Source organism: Lynx canadensis, chromosome B3 (assembly GCF_007474595.2).
Source record: "Lynx canadensis isolate LIC74 chromosome B3, mLynCan4.pri.v2, whole genome shotgun sequence".
Classification (NCBI taxonomy): Eukaryota; Metazoa; Chordata; class Mammalia; order Carnivora; family Felidae; genus Lynx; species Lynx canadensis.
The window spans coordinates 130804917-130825056 of NC_044308.2; the positions used below are offsets into that span (position 1 = coordinate 130804917).

General features: G+C 46.5%; 1 protein-coding gene across 18 annotated transcripts in view; it reads right to left on the bottom strand.

Annotated features, from left to right (window-relative positions):
- The window catches only part of LOC115516757, a 189186-nt gene extending 173618 nt beyond the window's left edge, over positions 1-15568 (bottom strand). Inside the window, exons 1-3 of one of the 18 annotated variants that reach the window (XM_032593432.1) lie at positions 11318-13091; positions 10971-11038; positions 10036-10860 (exon numbers count right to left, since the gene is read on the bottom strand). In XM_032593432.1, the coding sequence (XP_032449323.1) occupies positions 10124-10810 (687 nt within the window). In that variant the 5' untranslated portion in view covers positions 10811-10860; positions 10971-11038; positions 11318-13091 and the 3' untranslated portion in view covers positions 10036-10123. Of the gene's footprint in view, positions 1-10035; positions 10861-10970; positions 13092-15192 lie in introns of those variants that run through there. The other 17 variants (XM_030319734.1, XM_030319733.1, XM_030319732.1 and 14 more) reach the window with 17 other exon arrangements.
- Positions 15569-20140: the final 4572 nt, after the last annotated feature.

Below are 20140 nucleotides of genomic sequence, written 5' to 3' on the forward strand. Positions count from 1 at the left end.
TTACTTTTAAGGCTTCCTTATTTTTAGACCTTACGGGTCACATAAAAATTCTTAAAGACACTGCAAATGACGTAGGTATACAAAAGTGGATGTCTTACTAGCCATCCATATTTTTCAGCATGATAGTCGAGAGAAAACTGCATGTTAATTGTATCACTTGATTTAGGCTATCATTTATTTATTTTTTTAACATTTATTTATTTTTGAGACAGAGAGAGACAGAGCATGAACCGGTGAGGGTCAGAGAGAGGAAGACACAGAATCCGAAACAGGCTCCAGGCTCCAAGCTGTCAGCACAGAGCCTGACGCGGGGCTCGAACTCACGGACCGCGAGATCGTGACCTGAGCCGAAGTCGGACGCTCAACCGACTGAGCCACCCAGGCACCCCTAGGCTATCATTTAAAAAAGTAAGTATTTTATAGCAGAGATGACAGGAAAATAGGAAATACAGTAGGGACATGGTTGTCGCCACTGACCTTCAAGAAGCTTGCCAACTGACAAAACCTTTCCTTCTAGGAATCCTAAGGAAGGAGAATGTCTGGGTGCCTGAGTTGCTCAGTAGGTTGGGCTTCCAACTTTGATTTAGGCTCAGATCAAGATCTCACACTTCCTGAAATGGATCGCCATGTCGGGCTCTGCACTGACAGCATGGGTCCTGCTTGGGATTCTCTCTCTCCCTCTCTCTCTGCCCCTCCTCTGCTTGTGTGCTCTCTCTCTCTCTCTCTCTCTCTCTCAAATGAATAAACTTTAAAAAGAAAAAGAAAATGTCTCCTCATAATACAGCAAGGTTTCTCAACCTCAGCACTATTGACATTTTGGACTGGATCATTCTTGGTTATAAGGTGCTGTCCTGCGTGTTACAGAATATCTATCTAGCAGTGTCCCTGACCTCTACCAGGAGCAGCTCTTAAGCCTTGTCGATTACAAATGTCTCCAAACATTACCAAAGGGGCACTGGGTGAGGGAAGTCAAAATCCTCCCCGGTTAAGAACTCCTGGAATAAACCAACAAATTTCTTGTCCGATGTGTGGGAAGTAACACACGCCTACCTCACCTCCCTAGGGGGTTTGCCCATTCTCACAATCTGAATGCTCTCCTGTGTTTCTAGATGTTTTAGGTGTAATATAGAAAATCATTTACCCCAGAGAAACAAAAGGTAAGGGGTTCTGGCAGAGTTTCAGCTGAAGTTGCTGCTAAATATCTTCTTATCAGAGTTGGAACTGACATAAAGGAACAGGCCACAAATAGTAACAATAACCACCTGCATTTGTAAAGCTGCAGACATCGTAAAAGTGATTTCCTGTGCACGGCTGCCCCCAATTCCAGTGATTACATGAAAGAGGCTATTATTCCCTTGATTTTACAGAGAAGGGGAGTAAGGCTTCCCAGATCTTAAGTCCGTGGCCAATAAAAAACAAAACAAGGTGGGGCGCCCAGGTGGCTCAGTTGGTTAGGCGTCCGACTTCGGCTCAGGTCATGATCTCACAGTTTGTGGGTTCGAGCCCCGCGTCGGGCTCTGTGCTGACAGCTCAGAGCATGGAGCCTGTTTCAGAACCTGTGTCTCCCTCTCTCTCTCTGCCCCTCCCCCACCCGCACTCTGCCTCCGTCTCAAATAAATAAACATTAAAATTTTTTTTTTTTTAAACACAAGGAATTGGTCCAGATTTTGAACTCCAAGTTCAGTGCTCTTTCCACAGTTCTGAGCTGGCCATGGGAAGCCAAAACAGGTTATGATTGTTGTAATAGGCAAGGCAAATCCTAAACCAGTTCACTGAATTCGTCTTGACAGAAAGCCTGGAGGTTCATGCTCTAGGCCATTACCAACACAGCCTGTGTGCTTCCTTCATCAGAAAGAGGTGACCTCTAAGAAATCAACAGCACGCTGCTTCTCCAGCGCTCTCCAATGCTCCCCAAGATCATTGCCTGAGACGTTAATCCAAATCCTCCCCGCACCTCAACACACACAGAATTGCAGTATCCCTTTCAGCCGGTGCTGTTTTTATTCTTTTTTTATCAGAAAAAAAAAAAAAAAAACTTATAGTGGAAAATGGGGTGGGAGGGAGTGAGTTCTAAAAGCCAGTGAGTGCCAATAGCAAGGATTAAATTATGCGCCCCCACCTCCTTTATGATTTTCCCCCTCCTTTGGTTTACCTCTGTTGGATTTCTCAAGGCTGCCCTGTAAAAATAAGTTGTCAACACTTGAGTCTGTGTGATGCTAAACTTACACCCTTAGCTCTCTGGTTACCAGTAATAAAGAGAAAGGATATATCCATATACGCGTGTGTGTTTTGAGTTTGTTCAAGTGTGACAGAGGTTCTGTAATGTTTGGATGGGAGCCTTATTCCTGTCTGCATGGTTTATTCCTGCCTTTTGATGGTATTTGGAAGGTCTCTTTGGCTAAGGGTTTATCCTCATCCAGTGGTATTTGAGCCTGACTGGCCAAGCTGTCACTGCCTGTCAAACCTTCTACCTCACTCCTTCTACCCTCAGATAAATCAAGTGATGTGATAAGCAAACAAAGTGTTAACTGAGTCCTCCACCCACAAAATGTCCTTGTGAGAAATGGCAGAAAAGTTTTCTCCAACTCAGGCAATAGGGTAATGGCAGTAAGAATGGAGTTAGCATGAACACACAGTATTTCAGACTGCTGAATGCCCATCAAATTCTTATCCTGGAGAAATTGTAGGGGATTTTTTTTCTTTTCAGTTCTTTGGAAGAGTATTGAATGAGCTAAAAGAAATCCACTTAACAAAATAGTGATTCAAGGCGAGCTCGGCCAATATAACATGTAGAATAACTAAACTAAATTATAACTTTGAAGGAGACAACATTTGTGAAACATAGATATCACTGAGTCAACAACTCAGAATTCTGAAGAAAAATATATGCTATGACCTTTTTCTAAATAATTAGGGATGTAAAATCCACTATGTGTAAAAATTATAATAACTGATTCTCCGTCACATGCTCTCTGATCACAGGCATTGTCCAAAGGGAGAAACATGTGATCCAACCCTGGCCTATCAGAGGGTTCCATATTCCTAGCTAGAAGGTTGGGCTCAGGAGTAAGCACATAACTCAAGCTCAGTCAATCAGAGGACCTCCTCCAATTATTTAAATCAAATCTAGGGAGAACAATCTCCAAATTCTTGAGAGCTAGAAATAGGAGATCTGGTGCTACCAACAAAAAGGTTTTTTCATTTGGGAAAGTCTAGCCATTCTCTAGTCTTCCTCTGATTCTGTAAATTCCTATAATATTTTTCGAATACATCTTCCAATTATCTGTTTTGCCTAAGCTAGTCGAAAGTGGGTTTCTAAGGCAGGGAAAATAGGGAGAGGTTGGAAAAATGGCACAAACTTTCAGTTATAAGAGGAGTAAGGTCTCAGATTATAATGTAAACATGCTGACTATAGTTGATAACACTGTATTGTATACTTGAAATTTGCTAAGGGTAAAACTTAAATGTTCGTGCACGCACACACACGTGCACGCACACGCACACACACACAAAATAAATGTATGAGCTGACAGATGTGTTAAAAAAAAAACCAGATTGGGGGACTCTTTTCACAATATATACATATACCAAATCACTGTGATGTACACTTTAAATATCATACAATTTTATATGTCAGTTATGACTCAAAAAGTTAAAATGAAAAAGTAGCAAAAGGGGAAGAAGAAAGAAAGAAAGAAGAAAGAAAAGAAAGAAAGAAGAAAGAAAGAAAGAAGAAAAAGAAAAGAAAGAAAGGAAAGAAAAGGAAGAAAAAGAAAGAAAGAAAAAAAAAGAAAGAAAAGAGAAAGAGGGAGGAAGGAAGGAAGGAAGGAAGGAAGGAAGGAAGGAAGGAAGGAAACAGGTTTTGTTACATGCTTTCAAAAGACACTTAAAGTAATAGTCTTGTTACATCCAACTACCATCAGCCCCTTATTGAAGCATCTGAATGTCAGTTTTGCACCATCATAAAGCAGTAAATGAAGAGTCTCAGAAAGGGATGGTTAACAAGATCACACAACTGGACATAAGACAGTGAGGAGTGAAATCCTTTAGTTTATAAAAGAGAAAACCGAAGGATGCAGGATTATTTTCATGGGACTTGGAAGACAGTGAACCTCTCTACCTGCTTGCTTCATTATTAATGTTCAGAGGAAGCAAGATTTTAGGGGATAAGCTCTGTTCCACCTTTACAGGGAATAGGGTGTTCTAAAGTATGTCTTCAGATCAGCTCAATGATCATCTGACTTCAATGACTATCTGATTCTGTGCCAGGTTCTGTGCTGGGTACTGGTGCACACGGAGAAACTGGCATTATGCCTGCCCTTGGGCTTCAAAGTCTAGGGCTTTGAATCTTGGAGCCACAAAGGAAATCAGAAAAAAAACAAGAAATATAACTGTTTTAAAAAGACTAAAGCGCTGAAGGGGTTTTACATAAACAAAAATCAAGAGTGTCCTAGAAACCTACTATGTGCCAGGCTCAGAGTGTTCCAAAAAAAGGTAAGCAGTGACCAAGAAAGGATCATTTCTTAGAAGCTGGGATTAATCTGAAGTAGGCACAGGGGCTGCAAGGCAAGAAATCAGAGGGCTTGCAAATAGGCCAATCGAGGTGCATATATACCTGGCAACAATCCTGTTTCCATCTCAGAAGAGCCAGATAACATCGCTCGCTTCCTTCAAACTAGCATATGCACAACGCCGTGAGCGCCCTGGAAAAGAAAGTTGTCCCCTACAGAGATCACAGTACACATAAGAACTAAATATTTTGAATTAAATGCTGAAATTATAACACCCACAGGGAGACCAAGCACACGGCATGGAGTTGAAATTGGGTATCTTCCTGCACTGAGAGATTGCCCCTCCCTTCCCCCCTCCCCACCCCCACCCCCCCCCCCCCCGCCAAGACCACCCTTGGTACCCTAGAGGGATTTATAGAACTCAGAAAAGCTGTTTATTACAGTTTATAACAACAGAAGGATACAGATTCAAGTCAGCAAAGGGAAAAGGTACAGAGGATGGAATCCAGGAGAGGGCAAGAAAGTGGTCCACCACAAGGGACAGTCACCGGACCCAAGAGCAGAGAGAATCAGTCCTCTGCAACCTGCACAAACAGAGCAATCTGAGGGAGCAAACGAAAGAAAGAGATAAAAATGATTAACAAGATAAAGGAGGGATTAGAGGCCAGAAAGAATGAATGGAGAGATAGGAAAATTGCATGCAGTTTGAATAAAATCAAAACCCCAAAATAATTACTTTGGAATTAAAAGGCCAGGGGACAGGTTAAACAGCACTTAGCTGAACCGGACTATGTACATCTCACCCTCAAAGACATGTTTTAATCACCCCCGCTTTATAAATAGTCAGTCTCAGATGCATAAGGTTGCATTCACCTTTATTGACTATCGGCTTCTCGATTATTCAATTAATCTGCCTCATGGGCAGTCCCTCTCCCGGCTCTTCTCTGTGTGCTTCTTGTGCAGACACGCTTTTGAACTACCTCTACCCCCTACCCCCTTCCGGAGGAAGTCGGAGCCATGGATCAGTCCTAAGGGATCACTTCCCAGCAGGATGCCAGATGAGAAGCAGAGAGCAGTCGGGGAAGGAGCCCAGCTGGGGCATCAGGCAGCCTCCTGCCAACCCAGAGACAGGTCGGCCTCTCTGGAGAAGCACGTTCCCAGAATGTCAGATGCCCTGGTCTTCACATAGAAGTAAAAAAAAAAAAAAAAAAAAAAAAAAAAACACCTTCAAACACCAGCCAGGGATGGTTTCCTGCTCCCCTGCTGGGCCTCCACCCGCGCAAATGACTATTGTCTGAAAACTGCCTGATCTTATCACCCCGTTCACAGGGTTGGATGCCAAGGCGCTCACATCGCAGTCGGTGTTATCACCAAAGCACTAACTTTATACCAGGGTAACTAAGCGGTCCCGGAAATCGCCCCACGTTTTAAATCTCACAGAACTAACCCGTCCCAGTGGGCATTTCTGCTCCCACCCAAATGTGAAACACCAGTCATAAAAAAAAAAAGAAGAAGAAGAAGAAAAAGAAGAAATGCTTGTGTCCAAGAAATTCATTGCATACAAATTCCCGTTTCTCTACCCACACCTCCGACCCTGTCCACCATCCACCGTGCTCCCTCCTCTCCGCCACTCCCTCCGAAATCATTTCCATTTATATTAGCCTCTCCTAAGCCTTCTCTTTTAGGAGGACGTAAATTTGAGAGCTTAACTGAATTGAATGGGTCCCTCCAAATAAAGTGATCTCACCCTGTAAAAGTCAGCGCAAAGTGACCCGGTAAGTCTAGCTCTCACCCCTGGGGTTCAAGTGCTCGCCCTTCAGTGGGGCTTCACGGAGGCTTCCCCGGAAGGAAAGCTCTGGAAGGTACTTTGGCGCGCTCCATGCAAAGGCAGCAGCCAACGGATCTCATCATTTCTAAATGTCAGCCTCAGTATAATCCCTCTGACCCATTCCAAAGCTTATAGGTCACAGAACATTTTATCTGGCAGTGCCTTTTATATATATATATATTTTTTTTTTCAGGTTTAAAGTGTTATCCATTTTTCCCTTCCTTGCCCCTCTGAAGGAGACCTGACTCTTCTATACATATGGTGAGTAAGGCATCAAGGAATTCAAGCAAATGATAAAAATATGTCTGCAGGGAAATAAATTTCCCTTTCTGAAATCAATCACGTGCTATTCACACAAGCAGGAGACACAGCCTGAAATAGCCCTTATCTCACCACTACACTCCACGCAGACGTCCTGTGCAGACACTTAAAGGCCAGAGGCTTTCTCCCTCCATCTCCCTTCTCCCACAGCGGAAGGCAAGGGAGGCCGAGATCTGGGAACAGAGGGGCTGAAAGGCGTGATTAGCCTGAAAAGACTGGCTGGCTGTCACTGGAGCAGATAGCCGGACGGGTCCATTGTCCTGTGCAGATAGCGCGCAGAGCAACCAGCACCGTGGGAAGCAGCCTCGTCTTCCTCCCTGCGGGGCCCGAGAGAAATGGGAGCATGTATTATTCCCACCCCTCGCCATTGCCTCCTTTTGACTTTGGCGCCCATGGCTTCTTGCTTTGTGGGGGACAAGGGTATCGTGGTAAATGGCACTTTCAAATCCTATTTGGAACGGGAGAGGAGTGATGTGGCAGACCCCTGGTTCTTAACCACATCGTGGAAAAGGGGACCTTCGCCAAAAATCCCCCAGGGCCATATCGAAGAGGGCTATGGGCCAGGCTGCCCAGGGACACACGTGCTCTGCCATTTACTAGCCGAGCGACCTGCAAAAATCCCACAGCCTCTCCAGCCTGAGAGATCGACCACTCAGGGTTATAGTTCGGATTAAATAAAAGGTTCGTGTGAGCACTTATCCCAGCATTCAGCGCATGATGGAAAATGTTATAACTATTAGGCAGGGAAAGAGCTGATTCCAACAATCAGAGTTGCATATAGACACGTTTCCAACCACCAAAATGGCTCATTTAAAATTTCGGAGTCGTTACATGATGCCAATGGATGCCTACCTCTCAGTCCTCATAATATGTTCGAGGCTGCAACTTGTTCTCGTATTATGTTTGGGTGACAGTGAAAGGGACAAATGGGGAAACCAAGGCAGAGTAGAGTGAATTGTTGTTGACCTAAGTGGTCCTACTAGCACCTCGGTGCTTCCGTCGATTGAACATCCGACTTTGGCTCAGGTGTGAGTTCAAGCCCCACGTCGGGCTCACCGCTGCCAGCATGGAGACCGCTTCAAATCCTCCGTCTCCCCCATCTCTCTGTGCTTCCCCCGCTCATGCTCTCTCTCTCTCTCAAAAATAAATAAACATTAAAAAAATAATAATAACATTTGCTTAAAAATAAAGAGAACTGTGGTGGAGAAAAAAAAACTGAACAAATTCTACCCTTAGCTGGACCCACACAATGACTACTGACAGCCTGATTTTTAAGGTTTCAAATGACAGGTATTTAAAGCTAAAAAAAAATAAAATAAAATAGATCCTAAACAGAATACTACTCATATTGCCCTGTATTATATAATCAATTAAATTTAAGACTAACCGCTATTTATTAAGTGCCTATTACAAACTGGGGACTGAGCTTGGCACTGATCTGTAATCTCAAACCCTCACATAATCCTACAAAGTAGATACTGTGTTGAACTATCTTAGAGATAGACTCAGAAATGTTGCCTGACTTTCCCAGAGTCACACAGCTGGTCAGTGACATGGCCATGCCTTGAATTCTGGACCCTGAGACCATTCCCTTTCTCCTTATTTTATTCTGTCCCCTCGGGAACAGCCATTTTGAGCCATCTCAGGGAACTGAAGTAGAATTTGGATGGTTGACAGGCTTGTACCAATGCAAAAACAAAACACGAATGTGTTAGATAAATGCAAAACTTCATTCAATCACGCGAGTCAACAAGACTGCATGGGCTTGGATGTTCATGTCTGAACCCTGAGAAGTGAAGCTCGGGGCCCAAACTGAGTAATTGCAAAGCTAGATAAGAATGTGCAGGCCCAACCCGAAGGGGCTGGTGACCATCGGCGGGTAGCCCTTCCCAGCCCCACTCATCCAAGGGTGAGCTAGCAAGTAGGTGGGGACCTTGGATCTCACATCCCTTCCCAAATTCTGTTCTAATTATGCCCCTCACTGTCTGAATGAGCTTCCATTTATTCCAAAAGACTATTTTTATGAACCCTCCATCCGTTTAATAGCTCTTTAATCCCTCTCCCCTTTTGGAATCTTTTTACTTAGATGCCACCCTGCTTTCATCTGCATCTACCTCTGTCCAGCCTCTTAGCTGGCTCCGGCCCCTGCTGGCTCCGCAGTGCGGGCAGTGCACGACCGTCTCCTTCCCCAAAGCCCAGGAACGCTTCGCAGACAGAACCTCACTTCGAGCTAAGTGCTTCTATTATGAGCCACACTATTCTTTCCCACTTTTTAAAATGCACTTAGGCTGACGTCCACTGGGCAGGTTTAGGGAGTCAGCAGAACCATGTACCCACACTGTCCAAAGTCAGTCCCATTGCCCCCACTTTGCACCAATGAGGACACTGACCCTTGAGCACTTGCATAACCTGTCCAAGGTCCCAGAGCTCATAGAAGCCTGCGCTGGGGATCAAACTGTGATCTGAGCCTCCTAAGTGTGCTGTGCTACCGAAAATAGTCTGTCAGGTGCTTGGAACAAAGAGACTGGGTGCATGCTGGCTCCTTAATGAACTGTAACACAGAGATTCCCATGATCGTCGATTCCAGTGAGTTTTCTAGGGACAGGGGTCAAGGGGCAGAGAGTAGCATAAAGCCTCAGAGATCAGACTTTTGGAAATCAAATTTGGGTTTTGGACCACCTTACTGGTGAGCTTAAGTTCAGGAAAGTTGGTTACCCACCTCCAAAATGGTTGTTTACTTGCTGACTGAACGGCTCTCCACCAGAATATGTCCCCAGCAAACGGGCATCGTGGTCTGCTGCCTTCTCTCCACTCAGAACAAGGCCTGGCCCCAATTTGGTATTTAATAAATATTCATTGCCTGAGCACACACTTCTTTTCTGCCACCTTTCTTCCAAGGTAATCATGTCAAAGGTATTTGTTTTACTGCCCTGCACACCCCCCTCCCTCATAAATCTGTCATCATCATCAGGAGTTTCTGGCTGTCAGTTTTAGTAACAGAAAGATATCTGTAATTAACTACTTGCATCCCTGGTGAAGTGCATAGTTATCATAATAAAGATATCAAGCGATACTCCACACTTACTGAGAGCTTCCTCACCCTAAGTAAAAGCGCTCAGCCAGGTCATTCTCAGCACAAAAACCCCCATTTTACGGATGATACAATGAAGGGTCAAAGAGCAGAGGTAACTTGCCTGAGGTCACATTGTGAAGAGCCAGGACACCAATTGATTCTTTTTTTTTTTTTTTTTAATGTTTATTTATTTTAGAGACAGAGCACGAGCATGAGCAGGGGAGGGGTAGGGAGAGGAAGAACAGAATCCAAAGCAGGCTCCAGGCTCCGAGCTGTCAGCACGGAGCTGGATGGAAGGGCTGGAAGTCATGAACTGCGAGATCGTGACCTGAGCCGAAGTCAGACACTGAAGCGACTGAGTCACCCAGGCGCCCCCGAAGCCAATGGATTCTAGAGCCCTCTCTCCACCATTAGACTGCAGAGCCCGACGCAATTAGGAGGAAAATGTAAACCTGCGATGGGAAACACGATGCTCTTCCGAAGACCTTGCCTTGACTCGTACGTCACGCTCCACACCCACGGGAGACTGCAGAACTTGCCGCAGCCCCTCCAGCTCTGAGACCAAAGGCGTCTTGCGCCTTCGTGAAGCGCGTGCGCAGAGACGGTGCCCGCGATGCAGCCGACTACCGGCGCCGCGCTGTGTGGACGACCCTGCGGCTCGGACAGCTCGGAGGCGGGGCCCGTGAGCACGAGGCCGCCCTGCTCGGCCGGCAGGTGCACCGCGGCAGCTGCGGTGACGCCTCCGGCGGAGTCGGAGGTCACAGCCCTCTTTTCAGTTAGGTGGCTCCGGGCCTGCCAGCTCTCGGTACCGCTACGGCTCGGACAGACGGTGCCTGTCGGCAGGCAGGGCGCGCAGCGTCTACACGAGGCATTCCCAGCAGCCGCTCCATCCGAGGCCGGAGAATCACCACCCCCAGGCGCGCTGTCACTGCAGCGGGGCCACAGGCCGGGCGGCGGGACGTCCGAAGCTGTCCTCACTGCGAAACATGCAGGGGCAAGCAGGGCGATCTGAGAGGCCACTGTCAATGTTCCCACCGTCCCGATCCGGGGCGGAGAAGTCAGCTCCTCAAGCTCCATTTCGGAAGGACTGGTGTTCTGTTGAACTGGTTAGGATCCCATTTCAGCTGCTGAAACAGAGGCCAAGATACAAGGGGCTTTTTTCTCTCATACAGAAGTCCATGCAGAGCAGCCCAGGGCTGTCTCGGGCTCCACCGTGTGGGGGAACCGGGTGCCTTACCTCCGATGCTGCGCACCTTCCATTTGCAAGTTCTATCTACTCATGGTCCAAGGTAGCTGTCCCAGCTCCTTCCATCACAGTCACATCCCAGCCAGCAGAGATGAAGGGAGGGGTGAATGGAAGGGGAGAATATGCCTATTCCTTTTCTGGCCCCCATCTCCCACTCACGCACCATTGGACAGAACTCAGTCAAGCAGCCAACTGGGCCGCATGGGAAGCCATAAAATGTAACCTTTAGCCAAGAAACCACACACTGGGGTCAATCTTAGAAATTCTACTTTGAAAGAAAAACAAGTGGGGGAGGCAACAGATATTGAGGAAGCCAGCATTCTCTGATACAAGCTTACCTTTTGGCGGACCAGATGCTCATGCATTCCCTTCCTCCCAGGCATGGAACATCATCATCCCCAAGAGAGGCAGCCGGAAGTTGTGCCCAGCTCCCAAATGCAGCTCCAATGTAGTGACTCTCGGTATTGTGCCTCCTCCCCGTTAGGCTTGTTGTGCCTGCCCACAGTCTGAGCTAGCTACAAGTTATTGTCTCCATAGCAACAGGGTTGGGTAGAGTCAGGACAAGGGCAATAAAAACTCCCATTCAGAAAAGGAATGAATGAAAACCAAAGCAACTCGTGTCAATAGTGATTTTCACATCCAGCTGGACAGTGAAACAAGACCCTCGGATAGGCTCGTTGGCCGTTCCTGGTTTTCTGGGAGAAAGAACCTCGACAATAGATAAGGTCCTCCGCGGCCTCGTATTAAATGGATCCCGGGGAGTGTTTCTCTCTTGAGGGCTGCAGAGGGCTGCTGTCTCTTTCCTAGTAGTATGTATAAGAAAATGTGGGGCTGAATAATCACCTACTTTTGCAGACCAGGGTTTCAATTTCTTTGGAAATACCATTTTTCAAAACCGTCAAGATGTATTTGCTTCTAGACACTTCCAAGTGTAAGTAACCACAACCAAAAGCCTCCTCTGGACCTGCTTTTCATGTGTTAAAAGCTCTGGCCCCTGTGCTCAATCTGCTCTGCCTAATCCCCTCTTCTCTCCTCCTTGCGGTGACTTTCTTGAGGCCACCTAGAACAAAAGCCTCTGGGTGGGAAGACGGTGCCGTCATCTGCCTTCGCAGCCGGGATGGCTCCCATTGCCTGGCCAGCAGCCGTTATGGAGACACCTGAGAAAGGCTCGGGGGGTAGTGTCGTTTCCCATTATTGCAATTTCTTCATTCTCTGAGTTAGTCTCTTGATGGCCGTTCACAAAGCAAGAAGAATCATCCAACCCATACCAACATCCTGAGTTTTTCCAACAGATTCTACTGGAGTCATGTACTCCGCGAGCATCAGGCCTGCCTTCTGAGATGCTGCAAGCAAATGCTTTTCCAGGCCACGCCAAGTAGCACCCATTCTCTGGCCTGAAATATCTGTGTCTTTACCGCCCAGTACTGCGAAGAACACGCCTCGTAGTCTGTCTTACCGTGGCAGCACCGTACATCTGAATCCCAAATTCTCCGTTAGTGAGGATACCAGTTTAGCTGCTCAAGCAAGAGCTAAAATAACAGTGGGCTAAACAAAATAGCTTATTTCTCTCCCTGGGATGATCTGAACTTGCTGAGCCCTGGGCTGCCGGCAGCTGTGGGCTGGCAGGGACCCAGGCTCCTTCCGTCTGGTTGTCTCGTGCTCTCAGTGGGTTGTTCCCACCTTGTGGTCCAATGTGGCTGTTCCAGCTGCTGGTACATTCCAACCGCCAGAAAGGGAGATGACCATGGAGGGACCATGACCTTTATCTGGGGTAGAACATGACACTGGCATGCCTCACTTCTGCTCATACCCCGGTAAGCCAGAAATAAGCCGTGTGGCTCCTACCCCCGGTTTGAAAGGAGGCTAGGAAATTAGAGTCTTTTGTTAGATGAGCATGTGAGCCAGGGGTCTGTTACTAAAAGGATAGGAGAAAGCATTCTAGGGACAGAAAACGAGAGGCACAATCTGTAACCTCTGCCACCAGCCCGGAGAGGCTGCTTTCAGGACTGATTGGCTCTAAAACTGGATAAAGTTTAAGAAAGCTTTTTTTTTTTCATTTGTTTTTATGTTTACTTGTTTTTGAGAGAGAGGGAGAGACAGAGTGTGAGCAGGGGAGGGGCAGAGAGATGGAGACACAGAATCCGAAGCAGGCTCCAGGCTCTGAGCTGTCAGCACAGAGCTCCAGGCGAGAGTCAAACTCAAGGGCTGTGAGATCACAGCCTGAGCTGAAATCGGATGCTTAACCGACCGAGCCACCCAGGCGCCCCTTTAAGAAAGCTTTCGATCCAACTATCTAGCTGTGTGCCCTGGAGCTGACAAAAGAAGGCAGAACAAGGGGCACCTGGATGATTCAGTCGGTTGGACGTTCAACTCCGGCTCAGGTCATGATCTCACGGCTTGTGAGTTCAGGCCCCGCATCAGGCTTAGTGCTGACAGCTCAGAGCCTGGAGCCTGCTTCGGATTCTGTGTCTCGCTCTGTCTCTGCCCCTCCCCTGCTCATGCTCTGTCTCTCTCTCCTTCAAAAATAAATAAACATTAAAAAGTTTTTTTAAAAAAGGCGGAGCAAGATGGAGCTGGCTTACGACTCATAGTCTTTTTCTCCCCGTGAAAGTGGTTTGGAAATAAGTAGAACTCCACACAGAGAAAGCTCAAAACCCACAGTTAAAATAAGACAGAATTTCTTGGAAATACATTATTTCCCCAATGTTAACAAATCTGGAAGGTAGACATGTCAGTGCTGGGATAGAGACAGGCTGAAGGTATACTCACTGTGTTAAGGGAAAAAAAAAAAAGTAACAGGACAGGGTAAATTCTGCAGCAATAAACGTGAGCCTATCTTTATCAGAGTTGACAGAGATCATTAAAAAGTGAAAGCAGGAACCCAATATATTGATGATACCTCTAGAACTCGGCCTTACAACCACAGGCTGTATTCAGTGGAGTATGTTTTTTCCTGTCTCATGCAGTGAAGTTCAATCTCATGTAAGCTTTTATTTGTTCAAAGTGATAGATAAGCCTCCTAAAGTATGGTTTAAATCAATATTCTGTTCCCCAGGTTAACTGAAACTGTGGGTTCACTTAATGAATAGATACACATGCAACTTTATAAACACACAGTCATAACTTTTAAAGAGGGGAGACCCAGAACAGGACTTTACTTAGCAAAACGCGCTTGATTGGGTTTCGAATACTGAAATGAATAGCATACGAGCATATCCCACATTGCCTAATGAAATATCTTACATTAGGTAGCATGAGCTAGCATGAAACCAGAGGCCTGAGAGATTAAAAGGAAATTGAATCAAACAACAACAATAAGAGCTGACATGTAGTGAGTGCCTAAAATATGCCAAGTTCTGTTCTAAGCATATACATACACTTTGCAGCTCATTTGGCCCTTCTAATAGTCCTGATAGTGAGCTACGATTATATTTCCCATTATATTTCCTGTATATTTCTTTTACAAAAAAAGAAAACGGCACAGAGAAGGTAAGTAACTTGCCCAAGGTCACACAGCCATTAATTGGCGAAGCCAAGTTTCAGATCTGATCAATGAATCGAGACATTTTGAATAGTTTATCACCCAACAGGTAGAACCTGGGTCCTAAAAGAACTTGGGCTTTGTTATTTGGATTGGTGGTAAATTAGAACAAATCAGGCTCCCTCAGGCTTTAAGGGTTGGTATGTGCTAGAAGATACTGATCTCTGACCCCAGATGAGTTCACTCTGCCCATTCTCCTTCACCTTTCCAAGTACTTTGTCCTAAAACAGTACCCTGGTAGAAAATGACAACTTTCAAATACATTGCCTCAAGGCAGCTGTATACCCTAATCTTGTCCAAAACCAGAATCAGTTTCCCCAAACCCCTAAAATGATTACCAGTTACGGCTAAGGCATTTTTGGCAGGGTAACTGATTGACTTGAAATATTCTGATACCTCCTTGGGGGTGGGGGTGGGAGGAAACAATTACTCAAGAACTTGCAGTAATATTCATACTGTTGTTTTCCAGAACTTAAGCTACTGAGTCATCATCTCCAAAACTCAAATGAGCTCAAGGCTCCAAACGTGAAATGTGGTCATGAGAGACAAGAGGAGGGGTCAGCAAACTGTTTCAGTAGAGGGACAAACAACAAGTCAGCCACCGTAACACAAAAGTAGCCACAGACAGATGTCAAACGATTAGGTATGGTGTTCCAATAAAATTGTACTTACAAAAACAGGCATCAGGCCAGCTTTGGCCCACAGGCCAGGAGTATGCAGACCCCTGGAAAAGAGACTCACCAGAACTCTTCAAAGGAACAAAATGTCGCACAATCTCTGGGTCGAGGAATTAACTTGTAAATGCACAAGGTATGCCTCTTACTCGTTTCTGTGCTGGTCCTAATGTCCAGTGCTATTTCCTGTTGTTCCGCGAAGTGTGCTCGTGCTTGTCAGAAGAGTCCAGTTTGTGGTTCAGCAAATGCATCTGTCATACGCAGAGGAAATTATTGCTAGAACATGCAACCCATCCAAAAACAAAACAACAAGCACTTGCTGCATGCAAGGCGATCAAAGACTTCACATGGCTACTTTGCTGCCAAGTCCTATGCCCCGCCAGGAGGTCGTGCGTGTATCTGACTCATCTAAATGTGGTGTAGCCATTAGAATTTGTGTTTGGCTGATAGAAAGAGAGCATGGATTGAGAGAATTGAGCCCCACCACCCTTAGGGCATGAATCCATCCCCAAGGGCACAAGATGGACACAGGCCATGATTCGAGGTAGGAAGGAAAGGAAGGGCAATGAGTGAAAGGGGGTGCCTCCCAGCCAAGTAAGCCACGCAAAGGGATCCCCCTGGAAGTCGATGTGATGACTTCTGCTCTTTGCTCATTCTCCCCTTTCAGCAAGAGTCACTGGGAACTGCCGTCCTTTAGTTGGGCTCACTGCCTCACCAAATAAAGCCAGTATGTTTAAAGAAGAGTGGAGAACAGTCATGAGATAGGCAACCAGCCATCTCGGCCATGTAAGTTTGACACAGAGATTAATTCTTTTCTCTCTCTTTGAGTAAAGAAAAACTCCTCTTTCTGCTTAACATGGCTACACACAACCCTGTTCCTACCAGTCCTTTTTCACTTCTCTTTTAAAAGTTACAAATGGGAACTGCCTCTCAGGAGATGATGGCCAAGCCAGTTGGAGGTGGGGCTCATTTACTTGGGGTAAAAGTGTTCTCTGAGTGTTGGTTAGTCTTCGTTCTTCTCCAGCCCCACTGTCACCACGAGATTCTCTCTCTGTCTTGTCTGCCTGCTATGTGCCCTGGGAAGCTGACTTCTGTGCGTCACAAAGGGCCTCTTTGCTCCACTGGCTTCTGCTTGGGTTTGGCCAACCGGGGGCAGGAGACGAGAAAGACTGGACGTAGATACTCCTTGTCCTATCCTTTCTTGTTCAGGTGAGGTTTTGAGATTAGCTGCATCTATGACAACACCTTCTATATCAAAAGTGGGCAGCTGGCTTCCTTAGACCCTGTTTCCTCTGCCCCTGGAGACCTGAGGTGATGAGCGATCTTTATATTACTTCCATATTCTTCATAGTACTGGGTGCTTCCTAAACCCCGCCCTCCCCTCTGTAAATATTCTCTACGTTGGAAAGTTTCTTTGGGACTGTCCTTTTCCTGCCAGAACTGTGACTTCTGTATCTTGCACCTGACTTGCGACTCTATCCTCCCAAAAGTGGAGGAAACTTGACCAAAGGTGGGATAAGTTGGGATTGCATCTACTATTTTCAAAATGCTTAAGACATAGTGCAAACCACAGAGATAATTGAAAGCCAGAGGGCTCCCCCTATACTCAGAATGCTACAGCCGTAATGCACACTATAGAGATAATTAGAGATTGCACCAGGGCCATCTTGCCACCTGCAACACTAACACCTAGCATACTTGACCTCATCCTTCCAGGTCAAGTCCAGGGTCATCTTGTTGAAGCCTTCCCTCACTCCCTCGTTCCTACTCTTAGGTGATCTTTTCTGCGCCTTATAAATCATTTATGCCTGTTAGATTATAATTATCTGTTGATATATTTAGTTCCTGTCTAGACTATGTGATTCCGAGAGGCGGGAACCCTGCCTTGTACCCTTGTGTCCACAGCACCTAACCCAGAGCCTGACACTCTCCTCACCGAGAGCATCAAGAGGCAGTGTCACAGTGAGTCATGAGAGTGAGCTAAAAACAACGACAACTCAGAAAGAGCAGTGGTTTTTTTTTTTGTTTAATATGAAATTTATTGTCAAATTGGTTTCCATACAACACCCAGTGCTCATCCCAACAGGTGCCCTCCACAGTGCCCATCACCCACCTTCCCCTCCCTCCTGACCCCCATCAACCCTCAGTTTATTCTCAGTTCTTAAGAGTCTCTTATGGATTGGCTCCCTCCCTCTCTAACTTTTTTTTTCCTTCCCCTCCCCCGTGGTCTTCTGTTAAGTTTCTAGGATCCACATAAGAGTGAAAACATATGGTGTCTTTCTCTGTATGACTTACTTCACTTAGCATAACACTCTCCAGTTCCATCCATGTTGCTACAAAGTGCCATATTTCATTCTTTCTCATTGCCACGCAGTATTCCATTGTGTATATAAGCCACAATGTCTTTATCCATTCATCAGTTGATGGACATTTAGGCTCAGAAAGAGCAGTTTTTAAAAGTCTGTGATGGGGAGCCTGGGTGGTTCAGTCTGTTAAGTGTCTGACTTTGGCTCAGGCCATGATCTCACAGTTTGTGGGTTTGAGCCCCGCGTCGGGCTCTGTGCTGACAGCTCAGAGCCTGGAGCCTGCTTCACATTCTGTGTCTCCGTCTCTCTCTGCCCCTCTCTCATTCGTGCTCTCTCTCTCTCTCTCTCTCTCAAACAAATAAACATTAAAAAAAAAAAAAAAGTACGTGCTGAACTGGATAACAGTAAGATTTTGAATCAGAGTCCCAGGAAGATGGCGGGACATGTGGCAGACCGAGGAGTCTGGAAGGGAACAGGTAATAAGGGAGGGAAAGTCTGATCGTTGATTCCGTGCAACATGATCAGGTACAACCGTGCAGGAGGCAATTGAGAGCGCAAAGACTGACATTCAGGGACAGGATTAGAGATAATGGGGAAGGGAGTCATGTACAGGGAGGCAATTAGAGAAACCAGCAACAAGGGAAACATTTCCAAGGACAAGAGAGAAAAGCAGGCATGGACTCTTCAGTCACCCCGCCTTGCTCCCCAGGTCAGCATTCTGTTTAACATGCGGGGTTAAATCCACAGCCCTCATCAACATCAACTCCATTAGATCAAAGACCAAGCTAATTTGCTAACACTATTAAATACATAAAGCCATCAGAAGTAATTTAATGCTTATCAGATATGCTTACTCCCTAATAAACCCTCACCTACCCCTTATTTCAGCCTAATGAGCAAAATGGATTCGGAAACTGAATATATAATGAAGATTCCTTACATTTATTTCCATGAAAGAATTAGAAGGGGGCTTAGACAGAAAAGGGGATTGGCATTTAAGGGGGCATTTAGCTGCTCCATTGATTTCTATTTCATTTTGGAGCGTGTGACGCACAGCTGAGGTTTGTCAACCTTACGTTAGCCTGAGTAATTCATCATAGTTAAATATCATATAGTCGAGCTACAAATGCATTCTACCGTTTGGCACACATCGAGTTTTCTTTCCTTTACAAAGGGAAGCACTGAGTGCCAGCCAGAGAAAGGAGCCAGTTTATTCATCAGAGGGAGTGCTGCAGAAGGAAAGATCAGCACAGGGCTGAACATCTGCCCAGGGCACCCGCCATCCTGTGAAATGATTTCACCAGTCTTAACCCTTGCCTGCTTTCCGTCAATCCGTAAAAATCTCTTGCTCACCTATAACGGCCCCTCTGTCTTGTTCCCACCATGTTAAGGTGGTGGCAAAAAATCCTCTAGCTGGAAGGGTTGTAGCAAGCACCTAGCCTACCCCCCAACACCCTCACTTTCCAAATGCAAAGCCTCATGAGGTCCGTATGTCCGTCACTGGGAATCCCCAGTTCTTCCGCCCTTCTGAGGTTGCCCATTCACGTAACATTTGGATAAAAATGACAGGCTCTTGTGTCAATGGGCGCTCTGTCCTGTGCCCTCCCGTGGATTCTTCTGCTGGCTCCCTGGAAGCACTCACGCTAAGTTTCCGTCCACAGAGAAGTGGGTCTGAGTAGGGTTTCCCTTCCTATAGATGACCTGTCCCTTCCTATAGATGACCTGTCCCTTCCAGACGCGCCAAGCCCATTGTGCCTCTTTCTGGCCATTGCCGGTCAACCACTCACATGAGACTGCTCGTGCATTCATTTCCTCACTAGCTACAAACCAGGTTCCCCATTGGGTGACACACACCGTTAGACACGAAGTATACAAAAGCCAGCAACCCGGCCGTGGTCTGTCCCCTCGGAGAGCACAAGATTGAATGGCCGCGATAGCCATGCCTCCAGGATACACAGTGAGAGTGATCACGTCGTGGTAAGAGCAAGAAAGAAAAGAGATGGTGCACCACCAGGAGCCTCTCGGAGGCCGGATGGTTGAAGAAAGCCTCCCTGAAAAGCAGACGCGTAGGTTGAGGTCTGAAGGCCGAGAGGGAGCCACCCAGGCCAAGGGCGCATGAGCAAGCGGGGGAGGGTGTTTGTGGCACGCAGGGAGAGGACGCTGAGGAGAGAGGAACCGGGGCCAAAAAGTGGCCCAGGTGGCTGGAGCCCAGGGGGAAGGGGTGGTGATCAGGGAAGGCTGTAAGCAGGGAGGGACTCGGACTGATTCTATTTTTCAGGCCTGTCCGATGACTCCTATCTGATGATGATGGCTTGGGGTAAACACAGTGCAGAGAAAAGGGTGTGTGTAGCTGACTTTTACTTGAGGTTGGACTTACCCTAGGATGGTGATATCAGCCCGCAGAACAACCAACCACCGTAACTGGACTCTCAGGCCTCCCTGCCTCACCGCTGCGGGACAGCGCCCGAGTTGTTGCTTGTCTCCTTTCTCTCTCCCCAAATCTCTCTCTTTTTCCCTCTTCTCTATCCTCTGTCTCTTTTCTCTCAGGCTTCCCTCAGACACTCACAACTGCCCCCCTGATCTCTCACCTTCTCCTTCTAGACGCTGCCTCGGGGTAAGGGTAGACTCAGCCTCCACACT